The sequence below is a fragment of the Mobula hypostoma genome, chromosome 3 (genome assembly GCF_963921235.1).
Source record: "Mobula hypostoma chromosome 3, sMobHyp1.1, whole genome shotgun sequence".
NCBI lineage: Eukaryota > Metazoa > Chordata > Chondrichthyes > Myliobatiformes > Myliobatidae > Mobula > Mobula hypostoma.
In genome coordinates this window covers 13,080,405-13,106,430 of record NC_086099.1, presented here as the reverse complement: position 1 = coordinate 13,106,430, position 26,026 = coordinate 13,080,405, and the positions used below count along the sequence as shown (strand labels likewise).

The 26,026-nt window shown below is 41.2% G+C and overlaps 1 protein-coding gene across 4 annotated transcripts in view; it reads right to left on the bottom strand.

Annotated features, from left to right (window-relative positions):
• Window positions 1-26,026, bottom strand: part of LOC134343857 (WD repeat-containing protein 7) — a 627,641-nt gene that overhangs the window by 85,373 nt on the left and 516,242 nt on the right. For all 4 annotated transcript variants that reach the window (XM_063042658.1, XM_063042659.1, XM_063042660.1 and 1 more), the window contains 3 exons: window positions 25,044-25,193; window positions 22,315-22,397; window positions 18,086-18,185 (listed from right to left, as the gene is read on the bottom strand). In XM_063042658.1, the coding sequence (XP_062898728.1) occupies window positions 18,086-18,185; window positions 22,315-22,397; window positions 25,044-25,193 (333 nt within the window). The remainder of the gene's footprint in view (window positions 1-18,085; window positions 18,186-22,314; window positions 22,398-25,043; window positions 25,194-26,026) is intronic.

The following is a 26,026-nucleotide window of genomic DNA, read 5'->3' as shown; positions in this document are numbered from 1 at the left end:
GAATACAGACCCATAATTCCTGTCTCCGTTCCTCTTGTTATCTACGATCAACTCCTTCATTTTTTCAACATTGAGGAAGAGGTTGTTTTCTTAGCATCACTGTATCAGGGTGCTAACTCCTCTGTAGGCTGTCTCATCACTGTTGGAAATCAATGTTGTCTCGTCTGCAAATTTGATCAGCAGATTGGAGCTCTGCGTGGCAACACAGTTGTGGGTGTATAGGGAGTAGGAGTATAGGAAGGGGCTCAGCCCTGGAGAGGCTCCTGTGTTGAGGGTCAGAGGGACTGAGGTGAGGGTGCCCATTCTTACCACCTGCCGGTGATCTGATTGGAAGTCCAGTATTCAGCTGCACAAGGTGGCGTGCAAGCCAAGCTCTCTGAGCTTCTTGTCGAGCCGGGGGTGGGAGAGGAGAATTATAGTGTTGAACACTGAACTGTAGTCCAAGAATAGTATTCTAACATAGGCATCCCTCTTCTCCGGCTGAGCGAGGCCGGTGTGTAGTGCTGTGTATGTGGCATCGTGCTGGGGGCAGCCTCGCAAATGTCACCACTCATTCTCATCCTACAATGCTTGGCAGAACAACACAGAGCTCAACAAAACAGAGCACAACACACAACAAAAGAACAGCAGCAAAACAAGCCCGTTTCCTTCCTCACACACACAGACCCAGCTTTGTTCACGCTGTATATACTTATTGAGACAGCCTACGGCAAACTGGCATACTGGCTCTGTGAGAAAAGGACTGGTAAGGTGCAAAAACTACTATTAGCTCTTAGACAGTTGACAGGGGCTGGGGAAGCAAGATCCTTGACTTGACTGAACAATGACTGGTAGCTCCTGAAGATGTAAATGTGGGACCAAATCAAAATCATATATTTATCTTTGGGTTACAGTCTCAGTGAGGAGTTCTGCATTGTCACAGAGTGTCTGATGAATGAAATGATCAAAAGCTGTTTCAGGCTTGTGCCCTGGCTACTTTCTGACATGTCTGATCCAATATGGAGCACGTTCAGCTTAGAAGAAGCACACACACTCTAATCAAAATAAAATATACAAGTAAGAATGTACATTTGGCATTCCAAATGGTATGCTCCACAGTCAATCTTCAAAGTTCAGAAGTTCAAAATTTATTCACCAAGTAGGTATACGCCACCATATACAACCCTAATACTCATTTTCTTGCAGGAATTTACAGTAAATACAAGAAACACAACAGAATCAATGAAAGCCCACACCCTTCAGGATGGACAGAGAAACTGTGCAAGTAAAGAAAGGAAAAAAGGAAATAATAGTAATAATAATAAAATATCAAGAACACAAGATGAAGAGCCCTTGAAAGTGAACTCATAGGTTGTGCGACTAGTTCAGTGTGGAGTGAATGAAGTTGAGTGAACTTATTCCCGGTGGTTCAAGAGCCTGATGGTTGGGAGGTAATAACTGATCCTGAATCTGGTAGTGTTGGTCCTGAGGCTCCTGTACCTCTTTCCTGATAGCAGAGGCAAGAAGGGGGCATGGCCTAGATGGTGGGCATCCTTGATGACAGATGCTGTGTTTCTCTTCAGTGTTTCAACATTCTATTACTGAATTACAAAGAATCAGAATCAGAATCAGAATTAGGTTTAATATCACCGGCATGTGTCATGAAATTTGTTGCTTTGTGGCATAAGTATATAGCAATAAAAACTATAAATTACAATAAGTAGACAGGTTAATCTGATGCTGGAGGAGAAGAAACTGTTCCTGAAATATTGAGTGTGTGTCTTCAGGCTCCTGTACCTTATCCCTCACGGTAGCGATGAGAAGAGGGCATGTCCTGGGTGATGGTGGTTCTTAATGATGGATGTCGTCTTTTTGAGGTATTACCTTTTCAAAGTGTCCTGGAAGCTGGGGAGGCTAGTGCCCATGATGGAGTTGGCTGAATTTACAATTACTTGCAGCTTTTTCAATCCTATGCAGTGGCTGCTCCATACAAGACGGTGATGTAACCAGTTAGAATGCTCTCCAAAGTCTATCTATAAATGAATTCCTTAATCCAATCTTTCATCTGCACATGTTTGGAACCTAAACCATGGGTTGACAGGTTGTATTTTCATGTGCTACCAGATAACACCCACAGTGTATACTCAGTACTCAGAGCGATTACTCGAGTTGAGTATGATATTCTCCTCAGGGGGTTGTCTATTGGAAGGTCCTCAGATGTCTGTAGAGGCTGATGCTGGATCCACGTATTCGGGTCAGTGTGGGCAAAAGTAAGTGATACCTGTGGTTCGTTGTTGAGTCTTTTGGTTGTTCAGTCCCTCCTTTTTCAGCTGCTGCTCGTTCTCTGCGGTATTTCAGAGGTCGTTCTCACGTAGCGTAGCTCCCTCTTGAACACATTTCCTCCAGGTCTACCTATAAAGTGTAATGTCTATCCAGTTGAATTTCTACAGGCTGATCTTGATGTTATCTTTAAAGTGTTTCTTTCTTTTGCTTTTCAATATTTAGTATTGACCAATGAAACCTCAAATGTGAAGGCAGCCATGGATATGAATTTATAATCAAAAGTATCCTAATTGGGGATCTGTTCCTGTCTTATTTCTTGTACTCTATCGTGTAACACAGGCCTGGTTTCATGGAAGTCAGTGTGAGTCATCTGGACAGCCTAAGGTCTCTTCCAGCATAACCCTAACCTGTACATGATCCTGGAATGTGGGAGGAAGCTGGAGCACCTGCTGGAAACCCACACGGTCTTGGGGCGAACACTCAAACTCATGACTGATAGTGGCAGGAAATGATCCATGATTGCTGTCAATGTAAAGCGTGGAGCTAACCGCTATGCTACCATGCTGCCTTAGAGAAGCATTTCCTCTGTAACTCGTACTTAAATGATCAATCCTACATGTGACACTACACACATGGTTTTTATCCTCACACAGGTGAAGGCACTCTTTCTTCATCTTTCCTGGCAAGGCCCTCAAAATCTTATTTGTGTCAATGAGATCGTCTGTCATTTTTTTAGAATTCCACTGAATATAGGCCTTTTCTGCTTAATCTCTAAACATAAAATAACTCCTGGAAATTAATTCAGTTAAAAACCTCTGCATTTCCTCTAGATAAAATACAATTCCTTCTCATGTTAACTCCATCTTGTGTTTTCTGTTATCCATTTGCTAATTTGTTGCAATTTTAACTTTGTAACTATCTAGTTATTAATTTTAGTTATATATTCTAGCCCTCTACTGTAAATTAGAGTCACAGAGCACTACAGCATAGAAACAGGTCCTTTGGCCCAGCTAGTCTGTGCTGGTCTGATCTTCTGACTAGTCCCATCAAACTACACTTGGAGAACAGCCTCCAGCCTCTCTCATGCATGCACCTATCCAAATTTCTCTTAAATCTTACAGCTGAACCCATATCTACCACTCCCGATGGCATTTTGTTCCATAGCTATTCCATCCTCTGAGTGAAGAAGCTCCCCTCAGGTTCCCCTTAAATGTGTCATTTCACAATCCTCAGATAGAAGAAATGTTACAATACTCACCAACCAATTAGCCATCACTTTAAATTTGTGGCCTGTTCTCTCAATCTCTTGACACTTTCAACACTCGCCTGCCTCTCCTGCTCTTTCACAGCTTTAAGCTCTTTCAAATGGTTCAAATCTTTCAATTTAATATCAGAGCATGTACACAGTATACAACCTGAAATTCTTACTCTTCGCTGACATCCACGAAACAAAAGACCCCAAAGAGTGAAGGACAGAAACATCAGAACCCCAATTCCCCACCCCCCCATAAGCATAGCAGCAGCAGAAGCATCGACCCACCCCTCCCCCAACTTGCACCAACAAAAGTACCGACCCACCCTCCCTCCCACCATGCAAGCAATGACCAAAGCCCCCCTAAGAGATCTTGATCTAGAGTCCACCAAAAACCATAGTCCACAGTCTAGTACTTCGGTATCTCAGATAGACTCTCTTTCACCAGCAAGGGAGAGAGAAAGAGATCGCTCTTGCAACGACAAGACTGGAAGACCAGCAACCTTCTGTTCTGATGTTACAGCGAGCTGCTGGTCTCTCTGGTCTTTGCTCTCTCTTTTGCTGTTTCAAATTCTCTGTTCCTTTCTTGTGGCTTTATACTCTTAACCTGTTCTTTCATTGCTTTGGAAGTTGTAAGAGCTCCCTGTTCATGAATTAAACTACCCGACTGCTTGAAAAAGCGTAACTTTAATGATTCAGTAAGCTGCGACTCGTTTATAAAAGTGGGTCGAGTTGGGGGCCATTTTGGTTTCAATACAAGGCTCAGAAAGGTCTTTATCTGCATTAGTCCTTCAGGGATCAGATTCCACTATAGAAACTGCATGAAGTTGTGATTTAGTCAATATTGTGTAGAGGTAAAGATCAAAGAGAATCAATGGCTGTATAATGCTACGAAAGGCAAGTCCGATAAAATGTAAAGGGATGAATTGGACTCCTTACTCCATTATCATCAGGTATTTGTCTTTTTTACTGTTTCACAGTCAACAAAAAAGAAATACATTAAAGTAAAAACCACTTTGCTAAATTATGTTAAATATAATTATGAACTCTGCAGCAAACATTCAACGTGAAGAAACCACTGTGTTAGCAGAATGAAATCATTATGTTGATCTGAACAGTCCGAGGAAAGGTCCAGCAAGCAGTGGACAGAAAAACAGAGGCAATCTCATTAGCAAACAGCCAGCGGTCGTAGCAGACAATAGATTCTGAAAGGATTTGAAAATCATAAGGTAGTTCAGTGTATCAATGAAATCAAGGGCATTGAGACCCACAGGCAAGTTTGCTATGGTGCACTCAACAGACTAAACAATATGGATGTAGGCAGCAATGACCTTGTCCATCAACACCTTTAGCCTTAATTGAGATAATTCAGCCCTATGGAGCCAACACCACATTTCAAGCTTCATAAAGAACCTATATTATTTACTGCAGTCACAGCTGTGCTTTTATCATAGAATATAGAGTATAGAACAGCATTTTACAGGGCCCACGATGTTGTACTGACCTTTAAACCTACTCTAAGATCAATCAGACCTTTTCTTTCTGCATAGCCCCTTTTTAAAAAAAATCTATGTGCCTATCTAAGAGTCGCTTAGATGTCCCTAATGTCTGCCTCTTTCTTTTTCAATCTTTTTATTAGTTTCATAATGAAAAACAGAACATAGTATTGATACAAAGTTATTGGGATTACATTGTTGTAATTAACATATTTAAATATAAACCCAGTTGACACACGGGTATTAAACCTCCCAATCATACAGGATACAAATATAATATACAAAAAAAATAACATGAAAAAGGAAAAAGAAAAAAAAAACCCCAAAAGAAAAACTAACCTAAACAATGCTAACCAACTTAACTAAAGAAAAAGACGTGGGCTGTTATGTAACATCAAAAAAAGAACCATTAGTGTCATTGACTCCGCTCCTCTTGACATATATTAAAAAGAAAGAGAGTAGGCCTGGAAAAGGTCAAATAACATCATATGGAAGTGTTAAATAAATGGCCTCCAAGTCTTTTCGAATTTAATATCATAAATAACACTTCTAATTTTTTCTAAGTTTAAACACAACATAGTTTGAGAGAACCAATGAAATGTGGTAGGAGGATTAATCTCCTTCCAATTCAGCAAGATGGATCTTCTAGCCATTAGTGTAAGAAATGCAATCATCCGACGAGCTGAAGAGGTTAAATGACTTGATTCTATCATTGGTAACCCAAAAATTGCGGTAATAGGGTGAGGTTGTAAATCAATATTCAGAGTAGTTGAAATAATATCAAAAATATCTTTCCACTATTTTTTCAAAAAAGGACATGACCAAAACATATGAGTTAAAGAAGCTATCTCAGAGTGACATCTATCACACACAGGATTTATATGAGAGTAATAACGAGCTAACTTATCCTTAGACATATGAGCCCTATGCACTATAAACTGTATCAATGCATGTTTAGCACATATAGAGGATGAGTTAACTAATTGAAGATTTTTTTTTCCATTTTTTAATAGGTAAAGTAATCTTAAGTTCCCTTTCCCAATCAATCTTAACTTTATTAGATACATCTGGATATATTTCCATAATTATATTATAAATAGTTGCTATTACACCTTTCTGAAAAGGATTTAAATGTAAACTTTTTTCCAAAATATCCATTGAATATAAATTTGGGAAGGTAGGAAGAACAGTATTTAAAAAATTTCTAATCTGTAAATATCTTAAAAAATGAGATTTATTAGATAATTGTTCAAAGGACATGAAACAATTATCCAAAAATAGATCACAAAATCGTACTATACCTTTAGTTTTCCAAGCCAAATAGGCTTGATCCATGATAAGAGGGTTGAAAGAAGAAATTAGATATAATAGGACTTGCTAGAATAAATTGATTCAACCCCAAAAATTTTCAAAATTGAATCCATATTCGTAAAGTATATTTTACTATTGGGTTATCCATTTGTTTATACAATTTAGAAAGAATAAAGGGAAGCAAAGTTTCTAAAATAGAACCCAGTGAAAACCCTTGTAAAGAATTACATTCAAGATACCCAATGTGGACTTGAAGTTATGTCCAAATCCCATAACCAAAATTTTAAATATCGAATATTAATTGCCCAATAGTAAAATCTAAAATTCGGCAATGCCAAACCCCCCTCCCTTTTAGATTTCTGTAAGTATCTTTTACCTAACCTAGGATTTTTATTCTGCCATATATATGAAGAAATTTTGGAATCAACATTAGCAAAAAAGGATCTTGGAATAAAAATTGGCAGCGCTTGAAATAAATATAAAAATTTAGGTAAAATAATCATCTTGATAGCATTGATCCGACCTATCAATGACAGAGACATTGGTGACCATTTAGTAAACAGAAGTTTAATCTGATCAATTAAAGGTAAACAATTAGCCTTATATAAATCCTTATTTTTTTTTTGTAATTTTAACCCCTAAATATGTAAAAAAAAATCAGTAACCAATTTAAATAGTAAACATTCATAAATTGGAACCTGTATATTTAGGGGAAATAGTTCACTCTTATTAAGGTTCAATTTATAACCAGAAAATTACTACACTGAGCCAACAAGAATAAAATAGTGGGGATGGATTTCTCAGAATTAGAAATGTATAATAACAAATCATCTGCATATAATGATAACTTACGTATTTCATTCCCACGGGTAATACCAAAAATGTTAGGTGAGTCTCGGATAGCAATTGCTAAAGGTTCAAGGGCAATATCAAATAATAATGGACTAAGAGGGCATCCCTGCCTAGTACCCCGAGATAAGCGAAAAAGGGAGACCTTTGATTGTTAATAAAAACTGAAGCTACAGGAGTATGATATATCAATTTAATTCACGATATAAATATCGGACTAAAATTAAGTTTCTCAAGGACACTAAATAAATATGGCCATTCAACTCTGTCAAAAGCTTTCTCCGCATCTAATGAAATAACACATTCTGGAGTACTAAGTGAAGAAGTATAAACAATATTCATTAACCTCCTAATATTAAAAGATGAATGATGATTTTTAATAAATGCAGTTTGGTCCACAGAGATAATTTGAGGTAGTACCTTCTCTAACCTAGTTGCTAATACTTTAGAAAAAAATCTTAGAATCTACATTCAGGAGAGATATCGGTCTGTATGATGCACAATCAGTAGGATCTTTATTCTTTTCAAGAATTAAAGAAATAGAAGATCTATAAAATGATTGTGGTAATTTACTAAATCTGATTGCTTCTTTAAAAACTCTAGACAACCAATGAGAAAGAATAGCAGAAAGAAACTTAAAGAATTCCACTGTAAAGCCATCTGAACCAGGTGTTTTGCCAGAATTCATTGAGGAAATATTTCCTCATCCGTAATAGGAGTTTCTAATGGCATTAATTAGAGCAAAGTATCCATAGCAGTTGAATAGTGCTCATTCAAAAAACTTCAAATCACACTTGTGGAATAGAAGACATGACGTGGTCCCTCGGAGGAGAAATTCTTAAACGGGCAGGATACAATAAAGCTGGTCTGAGACCTCTCTGGTAACATTCCAACATCAGAGGTTTGAAAGCCAGCCGCTCCTTCATCACTTCTGGACTGTAATCTTCCACTAAACAGAATTGATACTGTTGAAATTTAATCATACCTTGCCGACGGGCAATTCAGATGAGATGCTCTTTAACGTGAACATAATGGAAATGGAGGATCACTGGCCTCGGTTTAAATTCGGGGGTCGGTTTGGAATGCAATGTACGGTGAACACGGTCAAGCAATGGAGGATCATCTGGGAATACAGAGCTAAATGCATCCTTTAAAAGTTGAGAGAAGAATTTTAAAGGGTCCCCTTCCTCGACATCCTCAGGGAGACCAATTATACGTAAGTTCTGTCTTCTAGATCGATTTTCAAGATCAATAATCTTGGATTTAAAACGCTCTAGCTGTTTAGTCGTCGAAGACAATTTTTGTTCCGAACTCTCAATTTGCAGATCTCTCTTCCAAGTTTCATTGTCCATTTCAGTAATTTTACTTTGTTGCTGTTTTAACTTCACAACCAAGTGATTCCAAAGAATCCATAATTGACTTTAAATCTTCTTTAAAACTTTGACGTTGTTGTTCAAATTTTTCATTTAAAAGATTCAGCAGAGTATCATAAGATAGTTCAGTTTGCTTGGGTTCACCTTTTTTCCTCCCGCTCCCATTGGAGTCTTTCTCATCTTTAGGATCTCGCACTTAAGATCTTGTACTTATTTCTTTGCTCATTTCTTCAAATTTCACAGTTACAGTTCAAGAATAGATCAATAGTATGGAATAAATCTTCTAGTGTAGGTAGAAATAAATTAAATAAGGGTGATCATAGGTTAAAAAAAAAAGTAACGGTAATGGAGCGAAGCCAAAATCAACCTCACTCCATGAGCGCCTCCTGGAAAATCCCCCTAATGTCCACCTCTACCACTACTCTGGCAGCATATTCAATGCACCCACTACTCTGTGTAAAAAGCCTACCTCTGACATCCCCTCTATACTTTCCTCCCATCAATTTTGCCCTCATATTTCTGCGCTGGGAAAAAGGCACTGGCTGCCTACTCTATCAATGCCTTTTATCATCATATAGACATCTATCATGTCACCTATCTTCCTCATTTGCTCCAAAGGGAAAGCCCAAACTCGATTAAGCTTTCCTCATATGACATGCTCTCTAATCCACGTAGCATCCTGGTAAGTCTCTTTTACACTCTCTCTAAAGCTTCCACATCCTTCCTATAATGAGGCAACCAGAACTGAACACAAACACAACTGTCCAAGTATGGTCTAATCCAAGCTTTATAACCCAAGGAACATTATCTCACAGCTCCTTACTTTCCATCATCCTATGTATTTTCAAGATCATCTCAGTTTTTCAGCAACCAGTAAAAAAAAAGATTTTAGAGCATACAAAAGAACTCCAACACAGATTTTGAATAATACATTAACAATTTAAATTCCTACAGTTCTTTGCCCTATTAACGACATTTCTAGTCGTAACTAACATTATGTTCATAGAAAAGAGAAAATCTGCAGATGCTGGAAATCCCAGCAACACACACAAACTGCTGGAGGAACTCAGCAGGCCAGGCAGCATCGATGGAAAAGAGTACAGCCAACTTTTTGGGCCAACTGTTCAGCAGTACTAGAAAAGAAAGATGAAGAGTAGAGATAATATTATTATGTTCATTCGTTCATTATGTGCCATGTCGTATAACGTGGGCGATCAAGGTCTTTCCATGACTACGCATGTTTTTGGCAAGTTTTTCTACAGAAGTGGTTTGCCATTGCCTTTTCTGGGTAGTATCTTTGCAAGACAGGTGACCTCAGCCATTATCAACACTCTTGAAAGATTGTCTGCCTGGTGATAATGATTGGAAGGACAAGGACGTAGTGTACTCAGAAGAGACACTTGATTGCTAACTTAATTGGCTCAGCACAACACTGTGGGTTGAAGGTCCTGTTCCTGTGCTGTACTGTTCTATGTTCTACGATTACCCTTCAAACACCCAGAGTCAGGATCAGGTTTAATATCACTGACATATGTTATGAGTTTGTGGCAGCATACATTGCAATAAATGCATTCCTTTGCATCAACTCATCATCTCCCTATCCTTTGATGGAACACACCATTACGTGTCCTCTGCCAGCAGTTTACACCTTCCGCTGCCTCAATCCGAAATTCATGCCAATGCTTGGAAAGCCTTGTCTCTTTGTTGGCTTCTGATGGTATTTAAAATTATTTCTTGCTTATCAGTTGATTCTTTCTTCTGTCTTATCCAGGAAACCTTGTCTGTGTGGATTCGGAATTGGTTTGCCCACAAAAGGCAGATGGAGGATATTCTTCCTGGAGGTGACCATCCTGGTGACCAATGATGTTTCGCAGGGATCTGTTCTGGGTTCCCTGCTTTTTGTGATTTTCATAAATGACATGGATGAGGAAGTGGAAGGGTGGATTAGTAAGTTTGCAGATGACACAAAGGTAGGTAGAGTTATGGACAGCGTAGAAGGTTGTCGTAGGTTACAATGGGACTCATAGGATGTAGAGCTGGACTGAGAAATGTTTGATGGAGTTTAATCTAGAGAAGCATAAGGTGATTCACTTTGGAAGGTCAAACTTAAAGTTAGAGTCTCTTTCTCTCTCTCTGGCTATCCATCCCATAGGATGATGATGGTTCCTTTCAGTCAGTTAGTGGGGTGGTACCCAACTCCTCAGAAAGGAACAGCGTGTGAGCGAGTGGATTTTAGGTGAGTAGAGGGTTGAACAGGTCCAGACCCACCCTCTTGACATCCCCTCCTGGATCTAGCAGCATGGTGGGGTCCAAGACGGCTGGGGGGAAGTTCTGATGCAGTGAATGGCCAGACCAAGCTTTGATCCAAGGGATGCCCTTTCCGCGCTTCACGGCACGTGTTTGCTAGATGGTCGTTGACCCTACGAGAGGGTTCATCCGCCCTTTGACAGATCTTGTTTTTTGTCCTGCAGAGTGTCTAGCCATCCTCCTCACCCTGCAAGCCTAGTGAGGGAGCTGGTTTAGTCGCCGACCACCCGACCATGCGACAGGTAGTACTGGGTTACATGGCACCAGTAGCACTCAGATGAGTGACCTGACCAGAAAGACAGAGTACAGGGATCATGAAATGATTCTTAGCAGTGTGGAAGAACAGAGGGATCTTGTGGTGTACATCCATAGGCCTATAAAAATGGTCATGCAAGTTGATACGGCGGTAAAGAAGGTATCCGATGTGTTAATCTTCATTAGTCATGGGCTTGAGTTCAAGAGCCAAGTGGTAATGTTGCAGCTCTATAAGACTTTGGTTAGACCACATTTGGAGAGATTATATGGAGTGGTGTTCAGTTCTGATCGCCTCATTATAGGAAGGATGTGAAAGCTTTAGAGAGGGTACCGAGGAGATTTACCAGGATGCAGCCTGGATTAGAGCACATTTCCTATGAGGAAAGATTGAGTGAGCTAGGGTTTTTCTCTTTGGAGCAAAGGAGGATGAAAAGTGATTGAATAGAGATATCTAAGATGGTATGATGCATAGATCAAATGCCAGGGTCTTTCTCCCAGGGTGGAAATGGCTAATATGAGAGGGCCTACTTTTAAAATGATTAGAGGGAAGTATATGAGGAATGTTAGAGGTGGGTCTTCTACACAAAGAGTGGTAAGTGCAGTGGTTGCACTGCTGGGGGTGACAGTAGAGGCAGATACATTAGGGACAATTAAGAGACCCTTAGATAGATACCTGGATGAAAAAAATGTGGGAAGTGCTAGATTGATCATGGAACAGATTAAAAGGTCAGCACAATGTCATGGGCCAAAGAATCTGTACCATGCTGTAATGCTCTGTATTCTATCTCTAGTCTCTGAGATACCCTATTCCCAATTTATTTATTGAAATCTAAAAAAATTAATGATTTTAAAGTATTATGGGGTTTCCTGTCACAGCAGACATTCTTTTCTGTATCTTCAATAGATCAGAAAGAGGAATGCCATTGAAGGGACAACAGGGGGTCAGAGGTGGCCATGTTTAGAATCAGACCCAGTCACATCCACAAGCTCTTACTGATGCACTTAGTCATGCACATGCTGTTTCTCTTCCACAACTTCAGAGCAACGTTAATGGAAAATCGTAACTTAATACCGCGTGCTCTTATCACTGAACAGGCAGATATCAGTGTCAAACAGTACTGAGAATGTAGCTACAGCCTGAAAGCAATTGTGCCCTTTTTGAGACACCTAAAAAGCTAACCCTATTATCTAGTTGCAGTGACATCCTCCTTTTAATCCTGCACTGGGCAGGAACCTCCATGGACTCAGCCTATGCTTCTCACTGCTTCGGTAAGGCAGCCAGTATAATTAAAGATCTCATCCACTCCATATAATTTCTCCACTCCCCTCTTCCATTGGGCAGAAGGTACAAAACAAAACCTGAAAGCATGGACCACCAGGCCCAAGGGCAGCTCTACCCCACTGCTATAGGTTCCCTAATATGATAAGGTGGACTCTGGACCTCACAATCTACCTTGCTATGATCTTGCACCTTATTGCACTTTCTCATTAGATTTTACCTCATTCTACCTCAGTGCTTTGTGAAATGAAGCTTCCAATTACAGCTTCCCTACCACACAATGACGCAGTTAGACAGGACACTCAATGACAGTGCTCCTGTAGAGTGTTAGAATGGGGACAGGGAGCATTGCATGCCTCTGTCTCCTCAGAAAGTGAAGATGCTGCTGTGCCTTACTGACTAATGAAGAGGTGTTCAGGTGGGTTCAGGTTGGGTTGTCTGTTATGTGCACACCAAGGAACTCTGTGACAATAAAGTACAGAAAATGCAGGTGCCATGTGTCTATTTTCTGTTTGCACTGTATATTGTGCTGCGTGTTTATTATAGGTAATTTGTCACATGGATAGTGGATTGGTAGAAGTGAAGAGCATAGTTATGTATTCATGTTTTATCTTTAGTTCAGTTTTTAATCTGGTTAGAGTTAGAGGCAGCCGGGAATGATATTTTTTTTTACTGACCGCTTTGCTTCATTCATCATTTAAATACATTTAAGAATGCTTGGCTTAAAGTATGTTATATTGTTAGTTTAGTTTCATTAGTTTTATTGTTTTAAGATAGTTTGTTTTTTGCTGGCTTCTTAAAAAGAATCGAATGTACTTTCTTTAACTTCAGAACTTCATTATTTGATGGAGGGTGTGTCATACAGTGTTAACCACCCCTCCCCCCCACCCCCGTGCTTAGCCTCTGAGCGGTTTTGATCTTTTTTAAAGTAACCACTACAGTATATGTGACAATAAATGTGTACGTGAGAATAATGATAACTTCTACCTTCCTAATAATAAGATAATTGAGTGGTATTCTCCAACAGGCTGTATCACACCTCAAATTTAGAAGTTCAACATGATAGTAAAAAATATTCATGAAATAGCATGCCTATGTATTTATATAGTTATAGGAAAAAAAATCAATAGAAAGGTAAAAGGAGTTGTACTCGTTCATGCACTATACCATAGATATAGTGGCAATCCTTTTGCTTGCTACATAATGAAGAAAAGATTCAATTTCAGGTGCTTATGAATCTTCTGTATCTCTTGTGGACAAAATTCGGACTTTTTAAAAAAGATTAGTTTAATTTTAAACCAAAATCGAGATTAAGGTGAGTGTTGTGTCTGTATTCAGGTATCATGTCCCAGAAGCAAGCATCCAAATGGTAGGTACTTGGAAGTTTAAAGTAATGGTAATTTAACATGGCTCTGATCTCAGAAGACCAACTGCTGGGACAGAAAAGTGGCATCTCTCTGTACCCCATCAAGTTCTCTAAGGTCTCCCAAGTCTAATCCATGACTGTTAAATTTGAAGAAGGTTTCTGTTGTGAATATTATGGTTCAATTGAATATCAGAGAATGTATACAGTATACAACCTTCACAGACATCCACGAAACAGAAAAAAACACCAAAGAATGGATGACAGAAAATGTTAGAACCCCAAAGCCACCCCACCCCCCTACACAAGCAGCAGGAAAAGCATCAAAATCCAACCACCCACCATGATCTCCCACAGACCATGATCTAGAGTCCATCAAAAGCTACTGCCCATCCCAATACTTCAACATTTCAGAAAGGCTTTCTCTCTCTCACTAGCGAGGGGACAGAGATATTGCTCCCGCAAAAGCGAGATGGGAGACCAACAGCTCACCGTTTCGATGTTACAATTTGCCATGTTATTTGGCTAATAAAATTTGAAAAATAAATGTTCATCCTTCAGTGTGAAACAGAGGAATCTGGATTCAACGTACAAAATTGTTGTATCACTTATTACTGGAATTCTTTTTGAATATATGACCTTATCTTCAATATCAGGACAATACAACAGCAGGATAGAGTTTCATTTAGCATGACATGGCAAATGAAGAATAATGCTCCACATTCACCTGCAGCACATTTTAAACTGAAACCAAGATGGCCAAAGCCCACCATTTCAATACACAAAAGAGATATTTGTGGTTACATTCCCTTAACCACTTTCCAGCACAGAACAATAAAAAACTGAAATAGCATAATGATAAAAATGTTATCAAAATACACTAGAAACCCAAGTGCATTTGAGAAGAACAAAAGATATAGGAACAGAATTAGGTCATGAGGCCCATTGAGTCTAATCTGCTGACTTTTCCAACATCATTCTCCTGGCTTCACCTCGTAAGGCTTAACCACCTTAGAATCTATCCATCTCTGTCTTAAACAACAGGAATTCTGCAGATGCTGGAAATTCAAGCAACATACATCAAAGTTGCTGGTGAACGCAGCAGGCCAAGCAGCATCTATAGGAAGAGGCGCAGTCGACGTTTCAGGCCGAGACCCTTTGTTAGGACTAACTGAAGGAAGAGTGAGTAAGGGATTTGAAAGCTGGAGGGGGAGGGGGAGATGCAAAATGATAGAAGACAGGAGGGGGAGGGATAGAGCCGAGAGCTGGACAGGTGATAGGCAAAAGGGGATACGAGAGGATCATGGGACAGGAGGCCTAGGGAGAAAGATGGGGGGGGGTGACCCAGAGGATGGGCAAGAGGTATATTCAGAGGGACAGAGGGAGAAAAAGGAGAGTGAGAGAAAGAATGTGTGCATAAAAAGGAGTAACAGCTGGGGTACGAGGGGGAGGTGGGGCCTAGCGGAAGTTAGAGAAGTCAATGTTCATGCCATCAGGTTGGAGGCTACCCAGACGGAATATAAGGTGTTGTTCCTCCAACCTGAGTGTGGCTTCATCTTTACAGTAGAGGAGGCCGTGGATAGACATGTCAGAATGGGAATGGGATGTAGAATTAAAATGTGTGGCCACTGGGAGATCCTGCTTTCTCTGGCGGACAGAGCGTAGATGTTCAGCAAAGCGGTCTCCCAGTCTGCGTCGGGTCTCACCAATATATAAAAGGCCACATCGGGAGCACCGGACGCAGTATATCACCCCAGTCGACTCACAGGTGAAGTGATGCCTCACCTGGAAGGACTGTTTGGGGCCCTGAATGGTGGTAAGGGAGGAAGTGTAAGGGCATGTGTAGCACTTGTTCCGCTTACACGGATAAGTGCCAGGAGGGAGATCAGTGGGGAGGGATGGGGGGGACGAATGGACAAGGGAGTTGTGTAGGGAGCGATCCCTGCGGAATGCAGAGAGAGGGGGGGAGGGAAAGATGTGCTTAGTGGTGGGATCCCGTTGGAGGTGGCGGAAGTTACGGAGAATAATATGTTGGACCCGGAGGCTGGTGGGGTGGTAGGTGAGGACCAGGGGAACCCTATTCCTAGTGGGGTGGTGGGAGGATGGAGTGAGAGCAGATGTACGTGAAATGGAGGAGATGCGTTTAAGAGCAGAGTTGATAGTGGAGGCAGGGAAGCCCCTTTCTTTAAAAAATGAAGACATCTCCCTCGTCCTAGAATGAAAAGCCTCATCCTGAGAGCAGATGCGGCGGAGACGGAGGAATTGCGAGAAGGGGATGGCGTTTTTGCAAGAGACAGGGTGAGAAGAGGAATAGTCCAGATAGCTGTGAGAGTCAGTAGGCTTATAGTAGATATCAGTGGATAAGCTGTCTCCAGAGACAGAGACAGAAAGATCTAGAAAGGGGAGGGAGGTGTCGGAAATAGACCAGGTAAACTTGAGGGCAGGGTGAAAGTTGGAGGCAAAGTTAATAAAGTCAACGAGTTCTGCATGCGTGCAGGAAGCAGCGCCAATGCAGTCGTCGATATAGCGAAGGAAAAGTGGGGGACAGATACCAGAATAGGCACGGAACATAGATTGTTCCACAAACCCAACAAAAAGGCAGGCATAGCTAGGACCCATACGGGTGCCCATAGCTACACCTTTAGTTTGGAGGAAATGGGAGGCGCAAAAGAAGAAATTATTAAGAGTAAGGACTAATTCCGCTAGACGGAGCAGAGTGGTGGTAGAGGGGAACTGATTAGGTCTGGAATCCAAAAAGAAGCGTAGAGCTTTGAGACCTTCCTGATGGGGGATGGAAGTATATAAGGACTGGACATCCATGGTGAAAATAAAGCGGTGGGGGCCAGGGAACTTAAAATCATCGAAAAGTTTAAGAGCGTGAGAAGTGTCACGAACATAGGTCGGAAGGGATTGAACAAGGGGTGATAAAACAGTGTCGAGGTATGCAGAAACGAGTTCGGTGGGGCAGGAGCAAGCTGAGACAATAGGTCGGCCAGGACAGGCAGGTTTGTGGATCTTGGGTAGGAGGTAGAAACGGGAAGTGCGGGGTGTGGGAACTATAAGGTTGGTAGCAGTGGATGGGAGATCCCCTGAGCGGATAAAGTCGTTGATAGTGTGGGAGACAATGGCCTGGTGCTCCTTAGTGGGGTCACGATCGAGGACGAGCACGATAGTGGGGTCATCTCTGTCTTAAATACACTTTGCCTCCCTTTTCTTTCGTGGCAATGCATTTCACAGATTCATCACCATCTTTATTTCAGTTTAAAAGAGATTCCTTTTCATTCTGAGGCTGCACCCTCGGATATTAGATTCTTTGACTAGTGGAAATATCCTCTCCACATCCACTCTATCCAGGCCTTTCAGTATCTGTCAAGTTTCAATGAGATATCTCAATACAAGAAGTTAAACTGAAATATCATTGACTATTAGCATTTAGGTAATTGCTCAGTGCATCTTCAGCAGACATGGACCAACTTCTAACTACAAAGTCACAGGGATTAAAGGTAGTCAGTACAGTATCAGTGCCGCCACTTTCCACATCGCAGCTAAAGTCACTGATGACACTAGCGTTGCATACTATGCATTCCAGTTGTTAACTAATTATGTTAGGACCATACATAGGAGCAGAATTAGGCCATTCAGCCCATCAAGTCTTCACCACCATCGCTGATTTATTAACCCTTTTAACCCCATTCTCTTGCTTTATCCCCGCAACCTTTGACATCCTGACTAATCAAGAACATATCAACCTTCGCTTTAAATATATCCAATGACTTGGCCTCCACAGCCATCTGTGACAATGAATTCCACAGATTCACCACCCTTGGGCTTAAGAAATTCCTCCCCATCTCTGTCCTAAAAGGATGTCCCTCTATTCTGAAGTTGTGCTCTCTGGTACTGGACTCCCCCACTGTAGGAAACATCCTCTCCGTGTCTGCTCTATCTAGGTTTTTTAATATTAATTAGCTTCCAATAAGATCCCCCCCCCCATTCTTCTAAACTCCAGTGAGTGTAGGCCCACAGCCATCAAACGCTCCTCAAATATTAACCCTTTCATCCCTGGAATCATTCACGTCAACCTTGCCTGGATCTTCTCCAATGCCAGCATATCTTTTCTGAGATAAGGGATCTTAAACTGCTCATCATACTCCTGACGTGGTCTTACCAATATCTTACAAAGCCTCAACATTATGGCAACAGGAGCTGGGCAGGAATGTCATTAGCCCTTCGGATTAGTTTACCTGATCCACGTTACGGCAAGTCGTAAACTGCAGTGCAAATCGCCCTCTTCATTCTCAGTCAGAATTTATGGAGAGGTGATTATGACGAATTACTTACCTGGCATTTTCCTGTGCGAATATCATACAGAGCCATTGAGCCATGTCGAGCTCCAACTGCTATTCTGTTACTCCTGTCGCAGTAGCTCACCATATAGAACCTGAAATCCACAGAGAATAAAGCTTGAAATCTACCAAAGTGTTTAAATTTATTTATTTGGAGATATAGCATGGGATAAGCCCACCCGGCCTTTTGAGCTGTGCTGCCTGGCAACACACCGATTTAACCGAAGCCTAATCACAGGACAATTTACAATGACCAATTAACCTCCTCGCTGGTACATCTTCGGATTGGACTGTGGGAGGAAACACGCACGCACATGGGAAGGAACATACAAACTTGCTTACATTAGATACCAGAATTGAACTCTGAGCTCTGGTGTCCCGAGCTGTAATGACATCACGCTAACTGCTATGCTACTGTGTCACAATGACCCTCAAAAGCAGCAATGTACAAATTCTAAACCATAATCACAAATTACAAACAATATTATTTGTCATCCTGTATCAATAACATGATCACTATCAAAAGTCACAATTTCTTTTGCTCCCAAAACAAATGCGTAAGGAGATCTTTGGCAGTTATTTGTTAATATGCCAAGCATTGCTCAAGAGCTGACAAACCATTCCAGTAAAAAGGCAATTAATAAAACATAGAATGTAGGGATGATCTTCCAACTAATTTATGCTCATCTCATTTTTCAGGCAATGAGGCTCATGCTATATGACTTCAGAAGACAATTCATGTCAGTTGGCGATTGTGCCATAAGACCATAAGACGTTGGAGCAGAATTAGGTCATTCAGTTCATCAAATCTGCTCGGCCATTTAATCATGGCTGATTTATTATCAACCCCATTCTCCTGCCTTTTACCTGTAACCGTTGACACCCTTACTAATCACAATCAACCTCTGCTTTAAATATACCCAATGACTTGGCCTCCAGTCATCTGTGGCAATGAATTCCACAGATTCACCACCATCTGACTAAAGAAATTCCTCCTCATCACTGTCCCAAAGGGACATCCTAGTATTCTGAGGCTGTGCCCTCTGGTCCTAGACTCCCCTGCTACCTTTTGAATATAAATATTAAAAGAGAATCAAGTTTTAAAAAATTGTTATAAACTTGAGATTGAGATAAAATGTGCCAGACAGACCAATCTGTTGCTATCAAAAAACTGTGTTGCTATCAATGGCTTTTTCATATGAAAAGAAAACTTCATGCATCGGTAATGTAACTTTCTTGGAAATATAGGGTAATTTATAGGAAATAAAACGACTGATAATCTAAAAATCTCAATACCAGTGAAACCTTTTTACAAAATCAATTTACTGTATGAGTTAATTTCTCTTCTCTAAAAATAGGAAGCATCAAAACACCAAGAGATGTTACTTGCTCTGAACATGTCTGCTTTTCCTTTCGAAAAAACTTCAATCTATTCACAGATGGATTATCCAAAGCATTAAGTTTGAAATTTCTACATTATGCAGTGATTGCATAATGGTTAAGATCCAAAGATCTCGACTATTAACCCAGAGGCACGGATCTGAACCCACCATGGGCACTGGGAAATTCGAAATTCAAAGTTCAAAGTACAAAGTACATCTATGTCGCTATACAGTATGCTGAGATTCATTCCCAGTAAGGCATTCGCAGTAAATACAAAGAAGCACGTTAGACTCAATGAAAAACTATGCATAAGGGTGGATAAACAACTAATGTACAATAGACAACAAATTGTGCAAATACAGAAAGGAAGACAAAATAAAAATAACAAGTGATAAATAAAATTGATTACATGAGTTGTAGGGTTCCTAAAAATGAGTCCGTAGGATGTACAATTAATTCAGTGTTGTGGTGTGTGAAGTTATCCACTGTGGTTCAGGAGCCTGGCAATAAACGGTGACATTATGTGGGCAGTTCACAAAATTTCTAAATATACTTCTGAATTCACATTATAAATGAAATCAAAATTCGAAGGTGATACAAGTATGAACCAACCTGGATCACTAAGCTGGAAGATAGCCATCCATACTTGGCCCAATCTAAATTTGATTCCAGATTCACTGAACAATTCACTTTTAACTATCACCTTCTAGTTGTTCTCCCTCCTCTCTCCTACCACTACCATTTTATTTAGACATCCTCCCCCTTCCTTTCCAGTTCTGAAGAAGGGTCTCGGCCCAAAATAGCAACTGTTTCTTTCTTTCTATAGATGCTGCCTGATCTGCTGAGTTCCTCCAGGATTTTGTGCGTGTCTCTTTTACCTGTTCTCTCAGAGACATTTGGCAATGTACAATAAATACTGGCTGTGCTAGAGATGTCCACATCTCATGAATGAACATAGAACAGTACTACACCATACTGGCTCATCGGCCAATGAAGTTATGCTGAACTTTTAACCTACTTTAAGATCAATCAAAACTTTCCCTGCAGAACATTAAGATGCACCTAATGCCAAATTGGGACTGGTGCATGCTTTTAGGACTCTATAATATACAGTACGTAGTAAGCATACAGTGGCCACTTTACTAGCTACCTCCCGTTCCTTTGCTGTAGCTCATCCACTTCAAGGTTTGATATGATGTGTGTTCAGAGATGCCCTTTTGCACAGCACAGTTGTAACACATGGGCACTTGATTTATTGCCACCTTCCAGTCAGCTTAAAGCAGTCTGGCCATCTCCTTTGACCTCTCTCACCCTCAGAACTGTTGCTCATTAGATGGTTTTTGTTTTTCATACCATTCTCTATAAATTTTATAAACTGTTGTGCATGAAAATCCCAGGAAGACAGTTCTTTCTGAGACACTCAAACCACCTCATCTGGTACCAACAATCATTCCACAGTCAAAGTCACATAGATCACACTTCTCCATTCTGATGTTTGGTCTGAACAACAACTGAGCCTCTTGACCTTGTCTGCATGCTTTAATGGACTGAGTTGCTGCTAATTGATTGGTTGACCAGATATTTGCATTAACGAGCAGGTGTACAGGTATACGTAATAAAGTGTCAACTGAATGTAGACTAGTACTTCGTGGTACAGTCCATAAATTACAGGTAAATCTGGTGCGGAGGGGAAGAAACTGTTCCTGAAATGGTGAGTATGCGTCTGCAAGCTCCTGTACCTCCTCTCTGATGGCAGCAATGAGAAAAGGGTGTGTCCTGGGTGGTGGGAATCCTTAATGATCAGTCAATAAAGGGTGCTGCTAAGGAGGGGCTTCAAGCCTAATGATCAGTCCAGGTTCAGGATTGCTCTGTGTTGCTGACTGAAGGCTGAAGGCTTTCTGGAAGAAAGCAGCAGAAATTTCATTGTGCTTACTCATCAGGATTCTTCTGCTTGGCCTATCGAAGTCCAGAGTTGACTCAATTAGGGCATAACATGAATGCCTATCAGCCATGTTCCTTGACCTGGTTGCAGACCATGGCTACCACATAGTCCTCCATCTCCCCGCATGCATATAGTAACAGTATCAAAGCCGGTGACTGTGCCTGTGAAATTGTGTGCCATGTTCTTCATCATCTGTGTCCACTTCCTCCACTGCCTGCTAGGTTGCTATCCTCGGGTACCCAAAGTAAAAGGCAAAAGAGGAAGTTTGTTTTGTAGGAATTGATGGGGGTAGAGGCAGTGGTGGAAAACAGGAAAATTAGTGGTATCCGAGGGGGGATCTTCTATACTGAGAGGTTGATGCTGGTGTGGAACAAGCTGCCTGGGGAAGTGGTGGACATGAGTTCGATTGTTACATTTAAGGGAAGCCAGGATAGCTAAATGGAAGGCAGATGTACGGAGGGCTATGGTCTGTATGCAAGTCAATGTGGCTAGACAGAGACCAAGCTAAATTATGAGGAGTATAGATAGATATATATAAGCAGGCTTTATCCACTGAACTTGGGTATGACCAGAACTATAAGGCACAGGTTACGAAAGAAAAGAGAAATATGTCATGGGGACCTGAGGTGTAGCTTCTTCATTCAGAGGGTGGAGTGAGTGTGGAACGAGTGTCAGCTGAAATGGGAATGGGGGTTTGATTGCAACATTTAAAAAAAGTCTGGATACGTACTGCACATGAATAGTAGGGGTACGAAGGTCTAGGGTCCGCATGTGGATAGATGGGACTAGGCAAAATAACAGCTTAGCAGAGGCTAGATGGGCTGAAAGGCCCACTTCTGTGCTGAAATACTCTATGATTCTATTTGGCATCATTTGTAGCAATACCCTTCTCAACTCACCGACAAATTGATGGGAAGCATTCTTGAAGTCCCTTTTTCTTGACCAAAGGCCCTTCGAGGCAATACATGATAATATCCATAACCTACAGTAACAAATAAGGTGGTCATTAATTCACTAATAATTGTAAACTCTCAAATTCTATTGCCATTTTTCTTGTGCATCTTTTAGCCCATCACAGTCTCTCAGTTATATGCAAGGCTCAAAAACAATTGAGAACTTAACACACTCAGGATGGAGAAGTTCAACTCATCAATGTTTACTACCAGATTCATATTTCATGTCATCAGCACACACTGTATGCATACTTTACATCTCCTCTGGGAATACAGATCCATAATTCCTTGACAGGGTGTCACAGGTAGGTAGGGTCATAAAGAGAGCTTTTGGCACACTGGCCTTCACAAATCAAAGTACAGGATTTGAGATACACAAACACGAGGAAATCTGCAGATGCTGGAATTTCAAGCAACACACATCAAAGTTGGTGGTGAACGCAGCAGGCCAGGCAGCATCTATAGGAAGAGGTACAGTCGACGTTATGGGCCGAGACCCTTCGTCAGGACTAACTGAAAGAAGAGGTAGTAAGAGATTTGAAAGTGGGAGGGGGAGGGGGAGATCCGAAATGATAGGAGAAGACAGGAGGGGGAGGGATGGAGCTAAGAGCTGGAAAGTTGATTGGCAAAAGGGATATGAGAGGATCATGGGACGGGAGGCCAAGGGAGAAAGAAAAGGGGAGGGGGGAAGCCCAGAGGATGGGCAAGGAGTACAGTGAGAGGGACAGAGGGAGAAAAAGGAGAGAGAGAAAGTAAATAAATAAATAAATAAATAACGGATGGGGTACCAAGGGGAGGTGGGGCATTAACGGAAGTTAGAGGTCAATGTTCATGACATCAGATAGAGTAGAAGGTGTTGTTCCTCCAACCTGAGTGTGGCTTCATCTTGACAGCAGAGGAAGCCGTGGATAGACATATCAGAATGGGAATGGGACATGGAATTAAAATGTGAGGCCACTGGGAGATCCTGTTTTCTCTGGCAGACAGAGCGTAGGTGTTCAGTGAAACGGTCTCCCAGCCTGCATCGGGTTTTGCCAATATATAGAAGGCCACATCGGGAGCACTGGATGCAGTATATCACCCCAGCCGACTCACAGGTGAAATGTCGCCTCACCTGGAAGGACTGTCTGGGGCCCTGAATGGTGGTGAGGGAGGAAGTGTAAGGGCATGTGTAGCACTTGTTCCGCTTCCAAGGATAAGTGCCAGGAGGGAGATCTGTGGGAAGGGATTCGGGGGACAAATGGACAAGGGCGTCACGTAGGGAGCGATCCCTGCGGAAAGCAGAGGAGGGAAAGATGTGCTAAGTGGTGGGATCCCGTTGGAGGTGGCGGAAGTTACAGAGAATTATATGTTGGACCTGGAGGCCGGTGGGGTGGTAGGTGAGGACGAGGGGAACCCTATTCCTAGTGGGGTGGCAGGAGGATGGAGTGAGAGCAGTTGTGTGTGAAATAGGAGAGATGCATTTGAGAGCAGAGTTGATGGTGGAAGAAGGGAAGCCCCTTTCTTTAAAAAAGGAGGACATCTCCTTCATCCTGGAATAAAAAGCCTCATCCTGAGAGCAGATGCGGCAGAGATGGAGGAATTGCGAGAAGGGGATTTGAGATGCTATGTTGAAGTTGCATAAGACATTGGTGAGGCCTAATTTGGAATATTGTGTGCAATTCTGGTCACCTACCTATAGGAAAGAAATCAGTAAGATTAAAAGAGTACAGAGAAAATTTACAAGGATGTTGCCAGGACTTGAGGACCTGATTTATAGGAAAAAGTTGAATAGGTTAAGACATTTTCCCTGGAGAATGAGGACAGAGATTTGATGTAGATATATTAAATTACAAGGGGTTAATGCAAGCATTTTTTCCACCTAGGTTGGGTGAGACTAGAACGAGAGGTCACAGGTAAAGGGTGAAAAATGAAATATTGAAGGGGAAACTGAAGGGGAACTTTTTCACTCATTCGACACTACAGCCATTGAACAAGCTGCCAGTGGAAATGGTGGATTCAAGTTTGATTGCAAATATAAGAGAAGTTTGGAAAAGTACATGGATGGGAGGGGTGTGGAGGGCTATGGTCCCGGTGCAGGTCAAAGGGACTAGGGAAAAATAACAGTGTGTCATGGACTAGATGGGCCAAATGGTCCTTTGTAACATTCTATGACTTTTCCCCTGTGTAAGCATCAAGAGGCAGAATAGGAGAAATGTTTTTGGAATACCATTCAATTTATAAGATATACTCACTGTCATTATGTGCCATTTTGTATGATGTAGGCAATCATGATCTCATGACATGATTGCTCTTTGCAAATTTTTCTACAAAAGTGGTTTGCCATTGCCTTTTTCTGGGCATTGTCTTTAGAAGGCAGGTGACCCCAGCCATTTCCATACACTTCAGAGACCGTGTGCCTTGTGTCAGTGTTCATATAACCAGCACTTGTGATATGTACCAGCTGCTCATAAAACCAACCACTATCTAGTCTGATGGCTTCATGTGGCCCTGATTGGGGGGAGGGTGTGCTAAGCAGGTGTTACACCTTGCCCAAAGGTGACTTGCAGGCTAGCAGAGGGAGGGAGTGGATTACACTTCCTTTGGTAGAGATGTATTTTCGACCCGCCACCCAGCATGATATACTATTATTCGCAAAAATAGGACCCGCAAAGTTTTTAACTTTCTCCACTTACTTCTACAAGAAGGTCCACAACATCTGTGGGCATCTTTTCAATTAGTATCTCAATCACTCTGAGTATTTCACCCTTTGCACGAGCCAGTGTGCTGGTGTGTACATTAGGCTGGGACTGAGTATTGGCTGCTAAAGCCGTATGCCTGTGGACCTGCAGAGGAATCAGATCAAAAATAAATATTTCAATGGGTTTATTCATGAGAAAGCATCATTGTATTCTGGAAAGTAAGTCTCTTTACTTTAAAAATGTGTCACAACATGGTTTACATTTTTCCCTTTCTTCCATTCCATCTCCAACTTATATCTCCTCTGGTGAGCTCAACAATAACAAAACATTACTCAATAATCTCTCTGGATTGGGACCAAAAGCATTTGTGTCACATGGATTCTTTTCAAAGCTAAAAAAGTTTAAAGTAAATTTATTATTGAAGTATGTATCACTATATTCTACCTTGAGATTCATTTTCTGGTGAGCATTCACAGTAGAACAAAGAAATTCAATAGAGTCAATGAAAAACTACACACAAACGAAGATTGACAAACAACCAATGTGCAAAAGACAGACTGCGGACATCGAAAAAAATAACAATAATCAATAAATAAATAAACAAATAATACTGAGAACATGAGTTGAAGAGTCCTTGAAAGTTAGCCCATAGGTTGTGTAATCAGTTCAGAGCCAAGGTGAGAGTGAGCCAAGTTACAGTTAATCATTTCAGGTTACTGATTTCTTGGTATCCTGCTTACTGCTTTTCTAGGGAAATCACTCAGGCTCCAATTTCAAAAAAGCACCTTATCTCTTTCTCCTTCAGCCCAGAGGGTTTGTCTGCATTGTGAGCTTACTGTGTCCGAGGGCAAACTGCTTCACAGGAAAATGCAAAATGCTACACAAATGCAAAAAGAAACCTCCTGTACCTAACAAAGTAGTCACTGAACATAAATCCATAAGATGTAGGAGCAGAATTAGGCCATTTGGCCCATCGA